The sequence below is a fragment of the Podarcis muralis genome, chromosome 5 (assembly GCF_964188315.1).
Source record: "Podarcis muralis chromosome 5, rPodMur119.hap1.1, whole genome shotgun sequence".
Classification (NCBI taxonomy): Eukaryota; Metazoa; Chordata; class Lepidosauria; order Squamata; family Lacertidae; genus Podarcis; species Podarcis muralis.
In genome coordinates this window covers 51183031-51204623 of record NC_135659.1, presented here as the reverse complement: position 1 = coordinate 51204623, position 21593 = coordinate 51183031, and the positions used below count along the sequence as shown (strand labels likewise).

The following is a 21593-nucleotide window of genomic DNA, read 5'->3' as shown; positions in this document are numbered from 1 at the left end:
CCCAGTCAATGTGAGGGGATTGTTTAGGTCTGGCTATTATTGAAAAGCAGCAGCACTCTGGGTGTGATGGAGCAACAGTGAGCACTGCAAAACAGGCCAGTTGTTCTCCTTCTGATCCATAGCAGGGCTTACAGCAGGGATGATGGTAGAAACGACCAGCAATCTGTCTCTGTTCTGGAAGATGAGTTTAACAATGGCTGAATAAGAATAATCTGAATAATTTGCTGGCATGAATATGGGGGCGTGGGAATAAGAATAATCTGAATAATTTGCTGGCATGAACTGCAGCATATTTATCACATTTATGCCCCCTCCAAGGAGCTCAAGGTGGCATACATGGTTCTTCTCCCTCCCTATTTTATCCTCACAGCAACCATGTGGGGTAGGCTAGACTAAGAGTGAGTGACTGGCCCAAGGTCATCCAGTGAGCTTCATGGCTGAGTGGCCATTTGAAGCCTGGTCTCCCAGGTCTTAGTCCATCCCTCTAACCACTACACCACCCTGTTTGTTTGCTTATGTACATATTCAGTCTAAAGTGAGTGTCACTGGACAAATCAAGATGGCATGTAGCCGGGGTGTCTTATGGGCAATGCACTTTTTAGCATGTCAGTATGCAAAATTAAAAACAACATATTGAGTTCCTTGAAAAGGAGAGGGGAAGAGGCAGAGGAACCAGGGGCCTACAAAAAAGACCTGGGACTCAGGTTCTTTGGGCTACCTCATAACAGCACCCCTTCACTCCATCCTGATATAAGACTTCTACTACTCCCCTCTACCCCCCTGAACTCTGATAATTCAAACACCGTTTGCAGCTTTAGTTATAAAAGGGAATGATGGTGTGGTAGTTTACAGCAGGGGGAGAAGAAGCCTTGAGTAAGGTGCCCTCAGTTCAATGCCCTCAATATGTATAGAGAGAAATAAAACCCTAATTCCCATAAAGGGTTCTGTGGTGCACTTAGTGAGTGTATTATATAGTGAGGACATTGCTGGTGAAAGACATCTCCCCTGAAGCATGGCCTTGTGCATAATTTGAAGGCAAGGATGAGTCAAGGTTATTTCCAAACTTATTTCAGTCCTGTTAAAGCGCCTCCCCCCTACACCTGTTTATGTAGCCCCGGCAAAGTGCTTGTGCCAACATTTTCTCCTTTGGGAGGTCTGTTCCTTTCAAGGGGATTCATTTAACTGGGCTGTGCTTTTTGCTTGGGGCCATAAAATGGCACCTTTTGGCTTTTGATTGGAAGGCCATATTGCACGCAGCCTGCTTTATGGCGCATTACTGCCTCTCGCGCGGATTTAACCAATTTGATCCATGTCTAATACATAAATAAATAATCCAGCAGGAACGCTTCACATTAGATGACAATAGGAAACTATAAAGCATGCTTCCCTTCACGGCAGCCATCAGATCTGGGTGTGCTACGCCCTCTGACGACCAGAGCAGCTATCACAGCTATGGAGCTCGTGCTTGCAGCCCTGCAACTGTCTAATAATGTCTGTGGTCACTTGGTTGTTTGCCTTTAAAAAATATTTATACGTTAGCAGGGTGCTGCATATTCTAATGCAGAGTGTAGTAACATCTCTGAGCAGGGAAAGAAACTAGCTGTAGAACATAGAAAACCAAACTGCTGCCGGCTTCTCAACAAAATTCAGTTGTGCTGCAATAGGCCATGGAGGTCTTTCTGAGGCGATTCAAATGGTACAGAAATCATTGTCCCTGCTAGTTCAGAGCTCTCAGTATCTTTTGAGGTTGTGACTGGTTGAATTTGTACCAGAAGAAGAAGCCAAATAGGGTTGCTATAATTTCTAGTGCTAATAAATCACATTTCATCACAATCATTTATTTGTATGTCGCCTTTCTACAGTTAAACTCAAGGTGGCTTACAACATCAAAAGATTTACATAATTACAAAAATATAACAAAACTTAAGTTCTAAGCAATAAATGAAAACATCTTAATACATATATAATAAAATAAACAATCTCTACATAATTCATAATAAGGTCTAACAGTAAAGAGACAAAAGCATTATTCTGTACCAGTAACAGCATTTCCAAAATGAAATCTTGACTCCAGCAAAAACTCTCCATCCTGATAGCTTTATTACATTTATGTAATAAAGGCATCTTGAGCAGCAGCCCTGCAGGATTCACAGCTAAGATGGTCTCTGACCATTTTAGTAGCAACAGCTGTTTCTGTGGCTGGAGTCAGTCAGCGACCCACCCTCCCAGACCAGGTAGAAACAGGCCAGCAAAGCAGGGAGCAGGTCTTGCAGGACTCACAGCAAATACGGTATGTTCTTCTGCTTGGGAGACCTTCAAAAATACCCGTATATTTCTTAGGTTTTCAGTATCCCTCCTGTTCATCAACACACACACACACACACACACACACACACACACACACACACACGACAAACCATTCAAGGAAGTTGCTTGTCTTTTCTGAATCATCTCAAGCTTACAAGGAGCCATGTATATCCAGTTTCTGCCCTGAAAGTTTGTTTACATGGCTTGAGTGCTAACTTGAGTGGTAGAAGTGCTTTAGTTCTGCTCATGAAAGGTTACTATGACTTAATCCTTACTTGCACTTTTGATAGAAGTCTATTTTAAAACCACATTGTTTCTGCCTCTGCTTAGTGCCTTCTGAGGTTGTTCCAACCAGAGAAATCAATGGCATGGTTCCTAGCAGGGCGATTGGGGACAAAGAGTTAGAATATTGATACTGAGTAAAATATACTGTTGTAAGACTCTCTCACTTTTAAGGCCGTTTAATGCAAAATGAATTTCCTTCATGGATATAATTCCCATGTAAGAAAACTGGGTGTGTGCCCAAGGACCCCATTATAGAAATACATTGTGTACTCTCAACAGTTCTGTAAGGAAGTGATATTTATGTAAGCAAATAGGCTGGGGAGGGTGGGGTATAAATAAAAATTATTATTATTATTATTATGTGGTGTTGCCCTCAGTTGTTGTAGTGCCTGTGTATAGGTAACGTTAGAAAAGTGCAAATATGTTATTGCTGCCATTTCAAGCAGTGGTAAGCAGCTGTCATAGTCAGTCAGTCTGTCTCTCTGTCTCTCTGTCTCATGGTAGTAGGAGGTGGGGCATCTTGCTTCTTGGCCGATGGTGCAGAAAGAGGCTGTCCTAGTAATTTCCCCTAGCTGCTAGAAGTGCTCCTTCTCTCCCTTTAATTGCCTCCTTCAGCCATGTTTAATTATAGGATAAGAAGCTGAAGTTAATTTCTTCAAGCTAACTTCCCTCAGCACCTCCCCACAGTCACCCCTTTCCAAGCTTATAAGGGTCTAATCCTAAACCAGGGCCAGCTGCTGCAGCCCATTACATAGGTCCAAAGTTTTGCTGAACTTAGCCAATGGTGTGTGGCCTACAAGTGCATTCCTGAAACAAACAAGGAGCGGCATTCAGAAAAGCTAGTGGGTAGAAGAGACACAAATTGGCTACTGAGCTAGTAAATGAGGCTACAGATATTTGTGGGTTGTTGTTTTTCTGAAACACTTTCTATTTCCAAGCTATAAGAGTGGTGGGATGGTACTAATGAATGGATTTGAGGGTACCTGAAACTCAAGACTCTATCTTGTGTTCCATTACAGGCAAAAAGAAGGCAACACTTTTTGACAGCCAGGCTCCCATCTGCCCCATTTGTCAGGTCTTGCTTCGCCCGGGTGAGCTGCAGGAACACATGGAGCAGGAAATGGAGAAGTTAACACAGCTCAACATCAGGTAAGGACAGCCAGGGTCTTCACCAACCCACGTACTACCACAAGACACAGCTAACATGGGTCCCATCCCTCTATTGTCAGTGTGGCATGTACCAGCTGAGCAATCTATAAATTTGTTCTTGTATACCTTGGTGAGGAGTGTTTAACTCTTACTGCAGATTTTTAGAACATTAAACTATCTGTGTAGCCTTCTTTTGAACATGTGTTTTCAGTCCCAATAATCAATCAATCTGAGATGCTTCTCCCACCACCAAAAAGGAGGAGGGAGAAAACTTTAGGTGTTTCAAAATATTCCCCACCAAGGCTCTCAGGCAATGTTATTTTCCTGATTGATCATACCACACAAGATTTATTGTGAGTGCAACACATTTTTGGGGATTCTTTCTCAAGGGCACTTTTTGAAAAAACAACTTTGACACACCAGGTGCAGAATTAGGTAATCTTTGGTAATATGGTGCCCTGAGTGACCCCAAAATTTGGCGCCCCCAAATGGATCTTCTCAATTTTGCGCCCCCTCAGCTCGCTGCCCTTTTGTGGGGGAACTGCCGGCACCACCCTAGATCCGATGTGGGGGACACTGGGAATACTTCACTAGCTCTCAGGCTGCTTCTCTCTGTAGCCAGCCCTGCCTGCATTGATGTCTCTGGTACTGCTGGTTTCAGGGAAAGCTCCACGAAACTCCCAGCATGCATTTTTATCTCTTAACCTGTAAATTCCATACTGGCTTACCTAGCCTGCCAATGAAAATGAAATTGAAAGGTTTGAAATCTCTGATCTCCTCCTCCCAGCTTTCATCGATTGCAAAACAAATGTGTGATCTTACCAATATGGAAAACAACACTGCCAAAGAGTTTCGGTGGGGAATTACTGCCTCTCCAGGTTCCCCCTTTCGTGACTCCTATGAACAGCAGCCTCCTGTTCTCAGGCATTCTTGCCTCCCCAGTGCAGCAGAGAAGAGGTTAAGCATGTGGACACAAAGGTGGAGTCCACCAGCCCACCTCCCAGAGGCTGCCACCTGCCCTGAGGCTGCCTCTCCCTTGCCTGCTGCTGCTGCTTTCACCAGCGCAGCAAAAGTCCTCTGTGTTTTTTTTTTAAATAATAATTGCATTTTAACTGCTAGCAGTTATTTAGGAAATCGCTGCAGCCAAGGGTTGGCAGATCCCTGGCCTTCCCTTAATAAAACTGCAGCCTGGGAGAGAGCGTGTTTATTTCAATTATTAATGAATTCCCCGGTCATTAAAAGGTGAAGAAAGAGATCAGGCTGCCGATGGCAGCAAGGTGATGTCATCAGGTGGCTGGGAACAGTAGGAAGCAGGGAACAACCAGGTTTTGGACCGCCCAGCACCTCAACAGACCACCCCTCAAGGTTCGAAAAGAGGGCCCAGCTTAGCCTGGAGTCTTTTCTCAGTGTAACAAGGGGGATTATTGGACACAGGTGTAAGGAACCAGTTTCCACAGGGTATAAAAAGAGGGGCCTATTGAATCCAGGCTGGACCAAGACCTCCCAGATCCATACCGATGTAGGATCCAGTACCGAGCCAGAATCTGCCACTTCTCAGATGGGAGGGAAGAGGAGTGGGGGGGGGGGGAGGCAACAGCCAAGTCATTTATCCCATGTGACACCCGGTTCCCTTGTGCGCATAATTTATGGTGTAATTTGGGCTGCATCCAACTTAATAAAGGGCCACAGCAAATTAACGAACAGGTTTAAATGAACAGAAGCAATTAGCGCTCAGAGGAGCCTGTGGAAAGAGCGAGGCTAGTCTTGGAGTGGAGCTGGCCGAGAGCAGCCTGTGGCTGGCGTGAGGCAGGGAGGTGGGGGGGAGGTGGCGTTTAATGGGAAAGGAAAGGAAACACTAAATCATAAAGGCTGACAAGGGCCATTGTGGGCCAGCTGACAAATGAAAAAGAATGGCATTATTCCTTTAAATAACCACGGCAGTTAAAGGGGGAGACAGCTTACTCCTAGCCCTTGCCCGCTAAGGCTGCATGCATGGGGAAGAGCAATAGCAGGGTCTTTATTAATTATTAACTAATGACTCCTACCATGCTGCAATAGATAACGCTCAGTCTCCTCTGCAGATCAGGCCCCAGGGGCTAATCACCAGCCCGCTGCCGCATCCTGCCCCAGCCTGGCAGTGGGAACAAGCCACCTTAAATGTCAGGCTGCTTTTGTGTCTCATGGGAACTGGGGTTCAGGGCTTCCTTGCATAGAACATGGTATATAAACATGGCCTCTTACATGAACTTGCCCATCTTCAACACAAATCTCACTCTGTGTGTGTGTGTGTGTGTATGCATGTGTGTGTGTGTGTGTGTGTGTGTGTGTGTGGTGCTTTGTGTATTCAAGATGGTGGCACCATCCTTCCAGCTTGTGACCCTGGACACAGAAAGGACTTGGGAGACAGAAGCCATCCATAATGAGAAAGGGAAGCTAATAACCAATCTCAAATAAGCCAATAAACTTGAAAATAAAATGTAGGCTTATAAATGTGATGGGCTAGAGTACAGGAGCCCAACATACCTCTCTGCCAAACTCCAGTCGTTACCAAAATGGCCCAGCAGCTGTTACTAATCACTGTGGTATGGGAAAATCATCCTGGGAAGTGGGAGAACCTCGCTTGCCAAAGGGAAGGATCTTCTTCTTTTTTTAAAGGGAAGATGTGCCCAACCACAGATTGTTGTTTCAGCTATTAAATAAACATTAGGGTAAAGGAAACCTCCTGTGGTGTGGGATGAAAAAAGCAGCCTTTCCTGGTCATGGCCACACAAAGAATGCCCTGGCCCATATTGTCTTCTCAGCAGGGCATCAGTGTGAACACTGCACAGTAAAGCGATTTGGACATTACTCAGAAGCATTTAACTCCAGTGTTTATGAAAAGCACCAGTGGCTCCATGGTTTGTGGCCTCTAAAGGCTTGTTTACACAGCCAAAAAGATTTAGAGGTAATGATTCCAGGGTTATCATCTTGAGGTAACAACCTTTATCTGCATTAACAAGGCACTGGGGGATGTTACAGCTACATCTCCTTACTGGTGTTACTCAATAGATGGCATTTTTTCACCAGAGATTATGACTTCAATTTACATGATATTTGTTTGTTTTCCCATTTATGACTTGCCTTTCTTCCATCATGGAGCCCCCATCCTTTCACTAACCAGACTCAGATCTGCTTAGCTGCAGTAACGTTACTGTACCATATGCCTTCAGACCAGGAATTGAATGGCGTGTTGAGATTCCTGTATTGCAGGGGGTTGGACTAGATGACCCTGAGGGGACCTTCCTACTCTACAATTCTATGATTCTATGTCTTGGACTTGAGATGTGTAATCGTAGTATCTTAGAACAAAAGAGAGGAGTGTTGCTTCTATTTTTAATTGAGATTGCTGAGTCTGTGTCACCTCACTTCAGTTTCTGATTCAACCCTTGCTTGGGTGAGCAAATCAGTTTTCATTCCCAAACAACAGACTTATCTGTTACAGCAGGATTTGTCCCCTCTACCAGAGAAAAATTAATTCAACCTTGGTTCATTTAGGACTTTGTCATGAACTTTGAATGACAAACCTTTCTCTTCACACATGCCTTACTACTTTTTGTTAGCTTTGCTTTAATTATCTCCAGAATCAGCACTGCCTCATTTTGTAGATCCAGTGTAGGAACACTCTAGCAAGGCATTTTTTAAACCCTCAACAGGTGTGAAGCAAGTTGCAGCTGTCTCACTGGCCATGTAGTCCAGTTGCTTATTAGAATCTGAGCCAATTGGCCACTGCAACAGCTTTGCCCTTGCTCTGGCTATGTACACCCTATGCCATTAAAAAACATCTGAAACACATTCTTTCCCATCAAAGAGTTACAATCCCAGTGAACCTTAACAAACAACAGTGTTCAGAATTCTCTGAAGAATGTGCTTCGAATTTGCTCTAAAGGTATAGTGTTTGTACACGGCTGTTTATCCAGTGAATGTGCAGTCTGTTGCATTTGTGCCTGATTGGACGTCCTGCATATTTTTGAATGGGAGGTGAACTGGAGCACAATGGTTCCTCTGAGCAAGGCTATCCTCTGTGGGTTGAACAATGAGTGAAGCGCATGTGACATTGGTAGCCTGCTTTAGTATTGCCCAGTAGAGGGGAAGTGGCAGAATAAGCCCTAAAAAGAAACTAGATAGGCAACTATCCAGAGCTGAAGGATAGTCTGAAGGAATCTTGCTGGGGCAGGGGATTGGACTATATTGCCTCCAATGATATTTCTAATATTCTTTAATTTAAAAGCAGTGCCTAGCACCCACCTTGCCACAAAATGTTGCATCTATTTCCAAAACTGCCCTGTAAAAGTAAGATAGAAGCTTGTTTGTTTTTCAGAAGGACATGCCAGCGTGGACGGAGTTAATCCCCTCCAAGCCGAAGCTTGTAGTTTTGTTTTCTTTCAATTTATATCCTTCGCTTAAAAAGGGAGGGAGGAGGGGGAAGAAACGCCCGGCAGGTGACATATTCTAAGAGGGAGCAGCGAAATCGTGTTAACCACTTCAAAATCTCATATATTCAATCGGCCTCTGGCAAGACATCTGCCTAATGTTAGCGCTTAAATATCCTTTTCCATTTTACATGCATTCAAGTCTCATTTGAGTGAAATGAAACGGTATTATTAAAGGGAGATTTTGCACAAATGGCCTGAATTTGACATGTCAAGTTCAATGAGGCTGTTACATATGTAATGCTGAGAAGGGGCTCCGAGGCTTCTGGCACTTGAAACAGCGCCAGTGGCTCAGAAATGAAATTTGCATGCAGCCCTTTCTCTCCCCACCCTTCCACTGCCTCCCACGGAATGCCAAGTAGCTGCTCATGCAGTACACAGCCCTGGGTTAGGATCCGGGGACAAGGCACAGTGCCCCATGGTGAAGCACTGAAGGGATCGAGATGCTGGCCCCCCAAGCTCTATAGTTGACTTTAGAAAAAACATTAAAAGAATCGCTGTGTTGAAAGGTGCCCCAGCTGCCCTCTAATCTGCCTCCACCCAGCCACCCAGTCATGGCAGAATCCTCTGGATCCTTTATGCAACTCTTGCAAATGGCCTTTCAGTCTTCTAATGTAAAGATGATGAGATTCTACAGTGACCTTGCTTATTTCCAATACATTTGCACATTTAAGCAATATCCAGGCATGTCTAATGTCAGTACCAAGCTTTATCAGCACCTAGTGTTGGCAGGTTCTCATGAATTGCTAAGGGCCCACTCAGCCAAGTTTCCAGTCCTGATGCAAATCCCAGTCTACCTTCCTTCCAGCTTTCCAGGTGATCAAGAGACTAGTGAGAGGCTGCACTCAAGGATAATGGAAGTGTTTGAGCACTCTCATTGGAGAGAGGCAACTTTCATGGTACTTTTCTCCTTAGAGAGGGGGAGGCACAAAAACATGAAGCCCAAGCCCTGCTAACTTCCTACCCGCCCATCTGTTCTATTGCTGCTGAATTAAAAGTGAATGGGAAGGTATCCTAACAAAGCTAGCTAGCACTGTGGTTTTCTAACACTCATTGATTCAGGCTGTGCCACCTGCACTGATCCTACAGGTTCATTTGTAATTGTGGATTAGCGCAACCTGAACAGTTTATGAGTGCATTTGCACTGATCCAGTATATCTAGCGCTCAGAAAATCTTTTGTGTTAATAAGTGGCCCTACTATTTAACCAAAATATGTGGGTTGTACAGTGGTACCTCAGGTTACATACACTTCAGGTTACAGACTCCACCAACCCAGAAATAGTACCTCGGGTTAAGAACTTTGCTTCAGGATGAGAACAGAAATCGTGATCTGGCGGGGTGGCAGCAGCGGGAGGCCCCATTAGCTAAAGTGGTGCTTCAGGTTAAGAACGGACCTCCAGAACGAATTAAGTACTTAACCCGAGGTACCACTGTATTTAGTGTAGAATTAAGCAGATAGTTCTGTCAGCGCAAGGATTTCTCCTTGTTCAGTGAAACAATTCCCCCCGTTCCTCCCCCAGCATACTCCCTAAATCTGTTCTGGGATTTCCCGTGACACTCTGGAGCAGATTTGGGCTTGGCATGGGGCACACAGAGAGAGGAAGAGAGGGATTTTTTGTTTGTTTGTTTGTTTTACTAGTGCAATTACTTCACTGAATATCACATTGTTCCTCTACATCACAACACATGCAGGAAGTTTCTTATTTAGATAAATGGGTCATGATGTAGGACAGAAGCTGAGAGCTTTGAGATTCTGTAGGACAACTAGAGCCATAGTATGGCTGCATCCTTACATCAGAGATGGGAAACATATGGTGTTGCTGGACTCCAACTCTCATCAGTCCCAGCCTGCATGGCCAGTGGCCAGGAATAATGGGAACTGTAGCCCAACAATGTATGAAGAGCCACAGGTTCCTCACATATGTCAGGAACCTTGGTGGTCTGAGATTAGTCTGCTCATTTATTTTTGCTGAGCTATATGTATGGAATGCATACCCAGTGCTTAAAATCCCCCTTCCTCCTGTATCAGTATTTTGGTATAACATTGCCAGCATCCTCCTATTCCATTAGCACTATTATGCAGACATAACAGGAGATAGTAGAGAGAATGAGATAAAAAACAGGGCTCTTCCAGATAACCAGTGTACTGAGCATTCATCCTAATTTGTTTGCACGTGCACACAGACACAGTGCTTTTTTTCTGGGGGGAAGCAGGGGTACACATACCCCTAAACATTTTATGAATCTAAGTTTGGCCTCATTGAGGGGCAGTATTTCAATATAAGTAGGAAAATGAAAGTACCCCTAAACGTTTTTTTAAGGAAAAAAGCACTGTGTACACACACACGTACGTTATACAACATCACTATTGAGCATTCAATTTGAGTGAAGGTTATATAGCATCACCTGACATTGCCATTATCTGACACTCTCGAGTGTATTTTCCCATCACTTTTCTTACCACAAAAAATTATGTGGCTGTTTTTTGGAAGTGAATTTATTGTGCAAGAACTTAAGAGCACCAAATCCACTTTAATTGTGCAATCTAAATTTACTGGTATATGATAGAATCATACCTGCAAAATAGTGACACAAAATAGTGTGGAAGTGGCCACACTGAGTATAATCACTGAGCTCAGTCTTGAATTCAGGTAAGACACTCCAGTTTGAAATATGGTGTTTTCTGCCCTCCTGTAATCATGAGTTGGGTTGATCCACTAGGAACTCACCTACAGGGAGCTTATGAGCAGGTACCACAAAGTTCCCTGGATAATCCAGCAGTTGACTGCGCCAGCCCTCTTCAGAATCCTCCTGAGAAGCTAATCCCCAAGAGGTGTGCAAGATGTAATCCTTTCCCCCCAATAAGAATAAATGGAGTGCATAAAACATAAATAAGTCCCATTGTCACATGCCATGCATCAGGGTCACTGCTCTCACCTCTTGGCTCTCCTAGATTTACGCCCAGTGACATAAACCGGCCAGGCAACGCACTGGTACCTCCAAAGCAACCAACATTCAGGTCTTACAGAGCTTCGAGCAAGGGAGATTAGAGACATTTATGAGTGAGGGCCTTTTTTCTTTCACAAAGCTCCATTGAAATACCTAGTAAATCTCTCACCTTAAAAGCAACCTGACAACCAAGCAGAGATCTAAAGAGACAGTGACTAGCCAGCATTACTCTCAGTGAGAATTAGACCCCGGTGGCCCCCCATCTCCCTCCATTCGCTAACTTTTTTCTCATTAGTTTCCCTTTGATTCCCCCCACCCATCAGCTTTTTAACATTTCATCCTTTCTTTCTTCCCTCTTCTCCTCCCCCTCCTTCCCATGGTATCATGGCGACATCTCCAAGCCAAGTACTTTTAATTTCGCCTGTGGCCCTTGCTGACACCGTGGATATGCACAGCAAGTTAAATTCCCGCCTGATCAATAAAGCAGAAGCCGTGTGTCCGACCGGTCGATACTTTTTTATCTGTCTTCAGCCCAGTCCTGCTGATGACAGGCCTCTTGCGCATTGCCAAAGACACTCAAGGGCAACCAGGCTTTCAAAAACACGAGCACTTTAAATATATATATATCATTATTATTATTATTATTATTTTATTATTATGTTTATAATCCCCTCCAAAAAAAACCCTCTAATACATCCCTATAGGAAGACGGAAAGCAGTTCACAGTGTTTGGCCTTTGCTTGAAACATTTTTATGATTTATCTTAATTTTTAATTGAAAAAAAACTTGTGAATTAATTGATTTCTGGGGCTTGCCAATTAACATTGTAATGGGTGCATGATAAATTCTGAGGCAGTGTAATTTTTTATTCTTGTCACCAAGAGGGGCTTGGTGAGGGCAGCTTTTTTCTGCATGTCCCCTTGCATAGAATGTACTCTACCTCCAAGGTACTGCCTTGCTTACTGCTAGCAGCTTCTTCAGAAAGAGAGATAAGTAACCTATTCAGCTTTGCAAAATGGGATCTCTCAAAGGCATAAATTCATGCCTGGTAGATCTGAAGGAGAGGGCAGTTCCCTCACAAGGTTCTTTTCCTTCTAGTTTTCCCTTCCCATTCCACAGCATATACCTAATCGATGTTTCCTCCATTCAATTATGGCTTAGGAAAGTGAAAGTCTTGAGCTGTTGCTCCTGAAGTAGTGTTGCCCAGTTGCAACTCTGGGAATATGCATATACCTTTGGATCTCCCAGTGCAATCGGAAATGAGGCAGCCACAGCTTATTCCCTCCATTCTTTCTCTTTCTTTGCACACTTGGAGCCCTGCTTGCCACACAGCTGGTGGGTAGAAGAAGGGGGGCAGAAAGACTATGGCTACAATGTCTCCCACTTCTTGGAGGTGGTGGGGCTTCAAAATATATGAATATTTTGCAGGACACAACCTGGCAATACTATCTAAAAATGAGTTTGGCAATGGAGAGAAATAGAGGTGTTGTCAGGGGCTGGTCATTATGTTTTGGCAAGGGAATATGCATCACCCTGCTATGTAACATTTGAGTTGGCAGGTGGAGGAGATGCCCATCTTTAAAGTTTAGAGGATACTTGTGGACCATCACCCAATTGCTCAGGTTAAAGGCCCTTTTCCCAGTCTCATTCATTACCCATTACTCAAAGACCCTGTAGGCAGAACAGAAAGAAGAGGTGAAGAGGTCGGCAGTTCAAGTCAGCGTGACAGGGTGAGCTCCTGATGCTCTATTGCAGCTCCTGCCAACCTATTTGTTTCGAAAGCATACCAGTGTGAGTACATAAATAGACGAGAAGGTAAACGGCGTTTCTGTGTGCTCTGGCATTTGTCACAGTGTCCCGTTGCACCATGCTGGCCACATGACCCAGAAAGCTGTCTGCGGACGAACTCCAGCTCCTTGGCCTGAAGTGAGATGAGCGCTGCACCTAATAGTCAAGTTTGACTGGACTTAACCATCCAGGGGTCCTTTACCTGTACCTTTACCTTGGCAAACTGAATTTGTGCCCTGCCATATTTGCTATTGAGATGGGTCAGAGACCTGATTGTGACATTAGTGAAAATGGAGACATGGTGTGGTAGTCAACTAAGTTTTATTCACAGAAGACCCAGTTTGGTCCATTAATTTCAGTGTGTCTACTCTGAATAAAATTGTGTTGAATACTACCCATGTCCTCTGTTGCACCTCTTTAGTACTGGGACATTGAAGCTTGGCCTAACTTTGTGGCTGAGATTCTGAATGTGACTGAGCTTGAACTAGGCCTCAGAACACAAAGTTCAAGCTCCACCACATTCTCCCTGTATGACATTAAGTGAATCTGGCAACTCATCTGGGCCTCTGTTCCCCATGTGTATAGAAAGGTTAATAGAGGTTGTAATTTTAAATTTGTCAGTGATTGTGAGGCCACTTGGACATTTAGTTGTTGAAGGGTGCACCATATGATGAGCAGGTAAGCTAACAAAGTGAACCCAGGTGCCCTGGTGAAGGGCAGGGTAGGGAGAAACATGGGCAGCAGAATAGATTGGGCAACTAAGCTCATGGAAAATGTCTCTAAGTCTTTTCCCCTGCAAGCAAAATTCAACTTTTGGTGGATTAAAGCTACCAGCTGGAGGATAATTATTCCCCCATTACAGCTACAGTAACAAAGATCAGTCTCCACATTCCCTTCCCCCCTGGCTTGTATCTTGTCTTTATTTGTCAGACTGGCTTTATGTTTCCCCCTCTCCTGTCGTTTTCTTTTCTGGGAAGAGTTAAGGAGCTGAATTTGTTGGTTTCAACCCATAAGGAAAGGCAAAACAAAGCGGAAACCAAAATATAGCCATTTGGTTAAAAGAAAACACACACCCATGTTTCCCTTTACAGTGGTACCTCGGGTTACAGACGCTTCAGGTTACAGACTCTGCTAACCCAGAAATAGTACCTCGGGTTAAGAAATTTACCTCAGGATGAGAACAGAAATCGTGTGGCGGCAGCAGGAAGCCCCATTAGCTAAAGTGGTACCTCAGGTTAAGAACAGTTTCAGGTTAAGAACGGACCTCCAGAACAAATTAAGTTCTTAACCCGAGGTACCACTGTACTTTATCACTGAGCTGATCTTATGGTGCAAGTGATTGCTTCATGGATTCTTATCCTGAAGCTGCTGTGTACAAATTGGAGATTACTGGCTATCGTGAGCTTGTGCAAGTGTTATTTTGTGTGGGGTTCCCCCACTGATAAATATAGTGCAGGCTAATGGTCACTGATCATCCTGATTTACAGGTTCTTGGTTAGGGTTGTAACAAGAGGGCAAGAGATCACTATGGCCTGATTTTAGTGTGGGCAAGTCAATTGCTTGTATTGGAGTTTGGCTGCTTCAGCAGATGTACCATTTCTACCCTGCTGCTGATTTGGGGAAGTGCCAAGATGAGTCTCTTGGGGCTAGCATTTGCTTAGCATTGAGTGCCAAGCTTTTTAAAGTCTACCCCATTCCCTGCAGCACTACCCTCCCATTTTGTGAGGGTAGATTTGTTTTCTGCTTACTTCTTTGATGGTCAGGTGGTTGCTCTCTCCAACACAACTGTACTATTACTATAGTAATTCTACTATTACTATTATTATTTATCAAAATTTCTATACTACCCTTCATCTGAAGATCACAGGGTGGTTTACAGTATAAAAGCACAAAAATGCATAACATTATACAGTAACAAACAAAAGCAATAACCCCTCCCCATAGACTTTCTCACTGTAACAGAATTTCCTGTGCTCCAGTGTGTAGACTGACTATTCTGCTATTGTCTCTGAATGGTAGAATTAGTGCAACGATAGAAGTGTGGTTGGGACATCCATTTACTTACTGTTATAACAAGCCCTCAGAAACCTTTACTCTACACTTTCTAGGCAGAAATCCCAAATAGCTGTTTGCTGTGATTCAGTTTTAAAGAGCAGATTTTTGTGGGGAAAGCTCCAGAGCAAAAAATGAAAGGGTGTGTGTGTGTGTGTGTGTGTGTGTGTGCGCGCGCGCGCGCGCTCGGACACAGAGCTTTAACGTGTGGACCTGTTCCTGGAAAGAGCGGAGCAAATGGTAAGTGAGGATAAGCCCTAAGTCAAAATGAGTAGATGCTCCCTCTATAATGTGGAGGTCAGGTGGAACTGAATTTAATTGAGAAAAAGCTCCAATCCTAGCTCAGACAGCAAAGCACAGAGGCTACACCTGCCTTAGTACCACTTTCCAGGCAACTCTTACTTAAAGCTTTGGGTTGTTTCCAAATAACTCATCAGCCCAAGGATTTCTGCTTGTGCAACAAAATTGCCTTTTTTTGTGTGTGCCCCCCCCCCCCCCGTTCCCTTCTCAGATCTTCTGTGGGTGGTTGGGCAGAAACCCAGAACAGATTTAGGAGGGCCTGGGAAAGGGGGAGTTCCATTGTGCAAGCAGAAATCTTTGTGCTGATGGAATGAGCTACGGTAGTTGGATACCTATCGCTGTACACCATGAAAATATAACAGGGAAGGATAGCAGGTGGGAAAGAGAAGGGTTGTTGCTCAGTAGAGGAACACATGCCTTGTGTACAGTAGGTTACAGGTTCAATTCCCAGTATCTCCAGGAAGAGCTGAGAAAATATTCCTGTCAGAAATCCTAGAAAGCTGCTGCCAGTCAAAATAGAGTCTGTATTGTCTGTATCAGTACTGAGCTAGATGGGCCAATGATTTGACTCACCATGACAGCTTCCCATGGTCCTATGCATCTATATTTTTTTAATACAGATTGCTGTCAGATTTTTAAATACTGCCTGCATTCATGAAGGCTATAAATGAACTTATTTTATATGGAAGTTTGTGTCAAAGCAATGGAACCAACCAACAAAACTCCACGTTCTCTGCTAGTGTCCCTCATTTCAGTTAGGTTTGAAGCACATCCATTATCAAACTATAAGCCAGGATGATTAACAATTTTACATTCATGCTCATGTCATCCTCAGATTTTATTTGGGCTTCTGGGAGGCTGGAGTGAAGAAAAGTAAAAACAGACTTTAAGACCACTTTGTTTTATCTAAAAGTGGCAGTGTGCAGGCTCACTGTACTTATCCCCATTTGGCAAGCAATATTTTTCTCTCATGTTGGAGCATTTTCCCAGTGACTACTAGCTGATATAGGCCACACATACACACACACACACACACACAAAACAAACCCAAAAACAACAACGAATCCCTGCTTCCTTCATGTTGAGCCTTCCCATGGAACAGTCACTGATTAAAAGTGACATTTAAAATTTCCGGTTTACTTTTTCACTGCCTCTGTTTATTGCCTCTCCCCCTCCTTCCCGCACACACACACACACTTCATATGGTTGAAGCCAGCTCACTGCCCCTATTCTATTGTAGCACCTTTTGCTATTGGATGTCATTGTGTAAGCAGTGCATTCCAAGGTAAAATGTTGTTATTCCAAAAAGGAATTCTTATCAAGAGGCTTAATTTTAAACGCTTCTAAAACCAATAAGGCAGGCTGCTATTAAGATGCTGAATGAGGTGTCAAGAGTTTCACTCACTCACTTGGTGTCAGCTGGAGTTAGGAAAGCTCATGAGCTCTTTAAAGCAGATGCCTCAGGATAACCCTCAGACTGCCCGGTTTTATACTGAATTAGACTAGTGGTCCATTTGGCCCAGTAGTGTCAACTGTTCTTCAGGAAGATCAAGTGGGGCCTCTACAAGTAGAGCCATCAGATGTCAGGCAAGACTTGGGAAGGGAGTTCATAGTCATGCATCTCTAGATAGCTGGGTCTCTTGTGCCATTGACAATTTAGAACACACTTTTAACTAGTTTGTAGAAAAGCAATCAAATTAATGTATTTTTTAAACAGCAGAAAATTAGGTCCACTCTAGATTGGAGTACTAAAAACTATATTTATTGCATGAAGGAGAGCAAGTAAGATGATGACTTATGTGGACCAAGTGGTGATCATAGAAGCAGAAGTTGCAAAGCCCCCCCCCTTAAATATTCAAGAGGATAATAGATTTTTGAATTATTGTATAACTCTCATTCATTTCCATGTGGTTTCTGTTGGAGAACTTCCCAGCTGACTTGCTCTTTGCCAAATATTAAATTACTCTTTGCAGTCTGAGTGTTCAGGATCAGTTGTGTTACAAACTCAGTAAAAGTGTGATCCTATGGCTTTGGAATGGCATCCTGGGGGTCATAGGATACAGCAGATCTTCTCCACCATTGGTGGAGAGGGAGGTCTGCCATCAGAGAGGGACCCCAGGATGCTTCCTTATAGTGGTGGCAGAGAGCTGTGTTGTTGGTACTCCAATAACAGAAAGAACAAGTGTGTGGGTTTCAGGGACGCGGACTTATAAAAAATATTGGGGGGGCCCGGGAAAGCTCATGAATAATAAATAAGCTCATGAATATGCAAATAAAGTGGCGCCGCCTCCTCGTGAGCGAATAGGGGAGAGCGTGCTGCGCCTATTAATCAGCTCCAAAGGAAATTGGGTGGAGCTTTTGCTCGGGAGGGAGGGCAGGAGGCATGCAGCCCGCCCCTCCCTGTGCATTTTGGGCTGGGGGAGGGGCGGCGATGGCGCTCTGCTGGAGGGGCGCCGGAGATTATTGGGGGGGCAGAGCCCCCCCAAACGAATTTTTGAGGGGGCTCGGGCCCCCTCAAGCCCCATGGAGTCGGCGCCTATGGTGGGTTTCCTGGGCACATTGGGGGAAGCTTTGGATTCAGTGGATCTAAAGCTCCCTACTGGGCATTCCCTTGGAACAGGAAATAATGATTTCCCTCCCATTAGAGTCTATGGAGCTTTCCCCACCCTCTGCTGATGTGAGCCCAGCAGGGCTGGGAATCTGATGTTTCTTCTTCCCCTCCCCAATAGGATTGCTTTGTAAATATGTGCTTCTGCTTCATAACAGATGTGTTTGCAACATAGCCAAATACTAACACATATATTTGTGTGTAGAAAGTGGATCAACATGGAAACAATAATTTTTCTTAGAAATATGCAAAGCCCCAAGAACGAAAATCTTACCCACAAACTCCCCCTTAGCCTCATTAGGGGATGATAGCTATTCCCCATCTGTTAATTCCTGCCTCTTTGTGATCTGCTGCTACCTAAAAGGGGCAAGTAAGTTGTGCTATCATAATGAACTGGATAAACAATTCCCCAAACAGATTAAAACTAACTGTAACTTGTAAAGGGTGGGAGGATGGGGGGTATGTAGTAATTATATTTTATTAGCTAGCAAAGCACCATTTTTTGCTTTCAAAGGATAATTCTATGTAAATCATCTTAATTAGAAGTGTCAGACAAACCTGTGAAGATCATAGTTAGCAAGTAATTTCCTATGTATGGGTTATAATTTAAACCACATGGATCGCTCGCTGTGTGGCAATATGCTGGCCATGAAATAATGTGGGGAGTGTCGGTTGAGGTTATTACTATGTAAATGTGTGATCATTTCAGACCGCTCCTGACTTGCTTAGTGATTAAAGAGAATTCTGAGGTCTCCAAAGATTGTGCTCTTTGCAAGGGCCTGGAGCAGAAAACTTTAAAAGGTGCTGGAAAGTGTTTGAACTTTAAAGGTCGTGATTTCCCTTTTACCATTTTTAATTTGCCACCACTGTTTATGGGAAGGAAGGTTTCTCTTTGCTTATGGCCTCTCACTTTCCCAACCATCAGGCTAGCGATTAATGATTTGCTCTCAGAAGGACTGGACAAGAGAGAGTGTTGCCGCTTTACACAATACATTTACCTATGCACATAACTTACCTGTGTGTTTAAAAACACGATCTCTGACTTGGTTCTTTAATCCCAGAAGAAAAGGCTGAAATGGAGGCGTCAGCCTGTTCGGGTTATGTGTTCTTATAATGAAGCAACAGATATGCAATACTTGTAGGAGGAATGGTCCCTTGGCCTGACCTGGTAAGACTGTATTAATGCACTGAAGTGTGACCCACAAAAATCACATAGATGAATTAATCTGGACTAGTTACCGCTAGTTAAATGATCTTCAGCATGTGCTGTTACTACTGAGAGTAGAATCAGAAGCACTTATACTCCTCAAATATTGTCAACTTTCTTTAACTGTGCTCATCATCTTGAGGCCCTTCTTTGTGTGCTCCCTACACAAGAGGCCTGGAGGGTGGCAACACAGGAACGGGCCTTTTTTGCGGTGGCTCCGTTTGTGGAGTGCTCCCCACAGGGAGACTCACCTGACACCAGGCAAAAGCTTTGGCCTTTTAACTATCTGTGGTCTTTCAGAAGTGTGTGAGATGTTTTTAATGTATTTCTCTTTCCTTTTGGTTTTCATGTATCCATGTGGGGTGTAATGTCTGTCTGTCTGTCTGTTTGTTTGTTTGTTTGTCCATTCATTTGTAAGTTGCTTTGGGTTGCCCTGGGCACTGAAGCAACTAATAAATTCAATAAATAAAAATAAGAATCATTCATTTCCTCGCTGCATCATGGAAAGGAAGAATTGGTTAAATACCATAAAGCATATTTAACTGCCAACATCATAGGAACCACATTCCCTTCTGGGCAGTCCTCCGAGAGCCACATATCACTGTTGGTTAGGGCCAGAGGCAAAAGTGGGCAGAGCAATAAATGTGAAGGTAACTTCTGTATGGTAGACTAGTTTCTTCAGACTCACGCATCTCTCTCTATCCTCCATCCAGCCAAGCAAAAGCCCTCAAGGAAGGTGCAAAGCAAGGCTGGTGAGGGGTGTGTCTCAGGAGGATGTATAAGCTGGGGAGAGTCCTGAGGGCTATAGAGAGAGGAATGGTGGGCCACCATTGTTCCCCGCCCTGAAGAGAAGAGTATGGTGTCTCCATGATGACAAATCTTAAAAACCACTTTTGACAATCATTTAGTAAGGATTGGTTAGAAAGAAAGAAAACAGTACAAAGAGAGCAAAACTAACTGGAGGGGAATGACATTAAGTAATGGGCAATCCAACAGTGGCTGATGCTGGCCAGGGTTTTTTCCCCTTTTTTTGTTCGGGTGGCTCCTACTTTTTTTAATTTCCGCTTTGGCTTCCCAGCAGACATAGTTGAGGGACCCAATCCTGGTGCCTCCCAGGGGAATGAAAGAGCTGTGAACCTGGCACACCCCTGACCGCCTCTGACTCAGCCCCAGAACACCCAGTTTGGGGGGCTCCCCACAGTGAAAACATCTCCAGTGAATCTAGGGGTTGGGATTGCTCTCTAAATAGGTAAATATCTCACACATGCCAACACACACAACACACTTCCCTTTGGTAAGGAATTGGATAACTTGGCCTCCTACCTCCCTGAAGCGTGCACAAAAGACCAGCTTTTTGTCAGTGACCGCCAAAAGTGCATTGGTTGCTATTGAGAAGGGAGGTAGAATTGAGGTTGAGATGACTTTTGGTCTTCAATTTTTGAGGGAGCTGTGATTGCAACAAAGAAGCAGTGGTGGCATGGGAAGCTTTGCAGTCCCCAGGAGCCAGCACCTTCAAAATACCCTCCTCACTTCGTTTTTCTACACCCAGCCATCTGCCAACAAAAGGCAGATTAAAGCTAGCCAAATTCAATTTCTACTCACTGCTGCCACAGCTCGACATCTGGGGCTAAAGTGTCCCCGACAAAGCGAACATGACAGCCACATTGCTTTTTTGTCACATCCAGTAGCATGTTGATCTTCTAAAAGTCTCATAAAAATTTATTGATGTCTCCCATATTGCTGTGATTGGGAAGAAAAGTGTGTGTGTGTGTGTGTGTGTGTGTGTGTGTTAATGCTTCTAGAATAGATCTGATTTGATATGTCTTGTTCTATTGTCAGCATCTGTTTAGCAAGGCTTTTTAATACTTTCTGGCTGCCGATCAGTCATCCCTAGCTTGGGATGCCGACTTGCATACAAATTTTATTATTAAGTACAATTCCTTCTCTCCCCACTATCCTCCCCCCCACACCACCCTCCCCTCTACCTATCCACCCATCCATCCATCAACCCCCCCAAGGCTAAGAAGAGGGACCTCCAGCTGTGGGAGCCCTGCAAGCGCAAGACATCAGCTTGGGTAACATATTTCAGAGCCCCATTTTTGCCTGTTGCAGGTGCTTTGTATCAGTAAATCGAATCATGGGGAAATCATTTATTTCCTAATGCTGTTTGTGGCATGTTAGCTGGAGAATTTACATGAGAGAGATTACTTTAATAACCAAAAAAATTACAGTGCGGGGTCTCCCCGCCCCGTCGCCTTTGATGTGTAATTGTTTCAAATTTAACCTGTCTGGAGTGAGGGTGAAAGGCATTATTAAATCTGAAGCATCTTGCTCCAGGGAGGGCGGGGAGGGGGAGGATCACCCTAGTGTGAACCTCCTTCCAGCCGTTAAATAGAAATGGAGTGAAATTAACAAATCAACCAAGCAGAGAGAAAGAAGGAATTCCTACAGCCTGGAGAAAGGCCCTTCTAATTTTAG

At 44.0% G+C, this 21593-nt stretch overlaps 1 protein-coding gene across 8 annotated transcripts in view; it reads left to right on the top strand.

Moving 5' to 3' along the window:
- RNF220 (ring finger protein 220) overlaps positions 1 to 21593 on the top strand; it is a 330113-nt gene that overhangs the window by 202094 nt on the left and 106426 nt on the right. For 5 of the 8 annotated variants that reach the window (XM_028733705.2, XM_028733697.2, XM_028733704.2 and 2 more), the window contains 2 exons: positions 3612 to 3741; positions 21134 to 21190. In XM_028733705.2, coding sequence (XP_028589538.1) covers positions 3612 to 3741; positions 21134 to 21190 — 187 coding nt within the window. The remainder of the gene's footprint in view (positions 1 to 3611; positions 3742 to 21133; positions 21191 to 21593) is intronic. The other 3 variants (XM_028733706.2, XM_028733703.2, XM_077928791.1) reach the window with 1 other exon arrangement.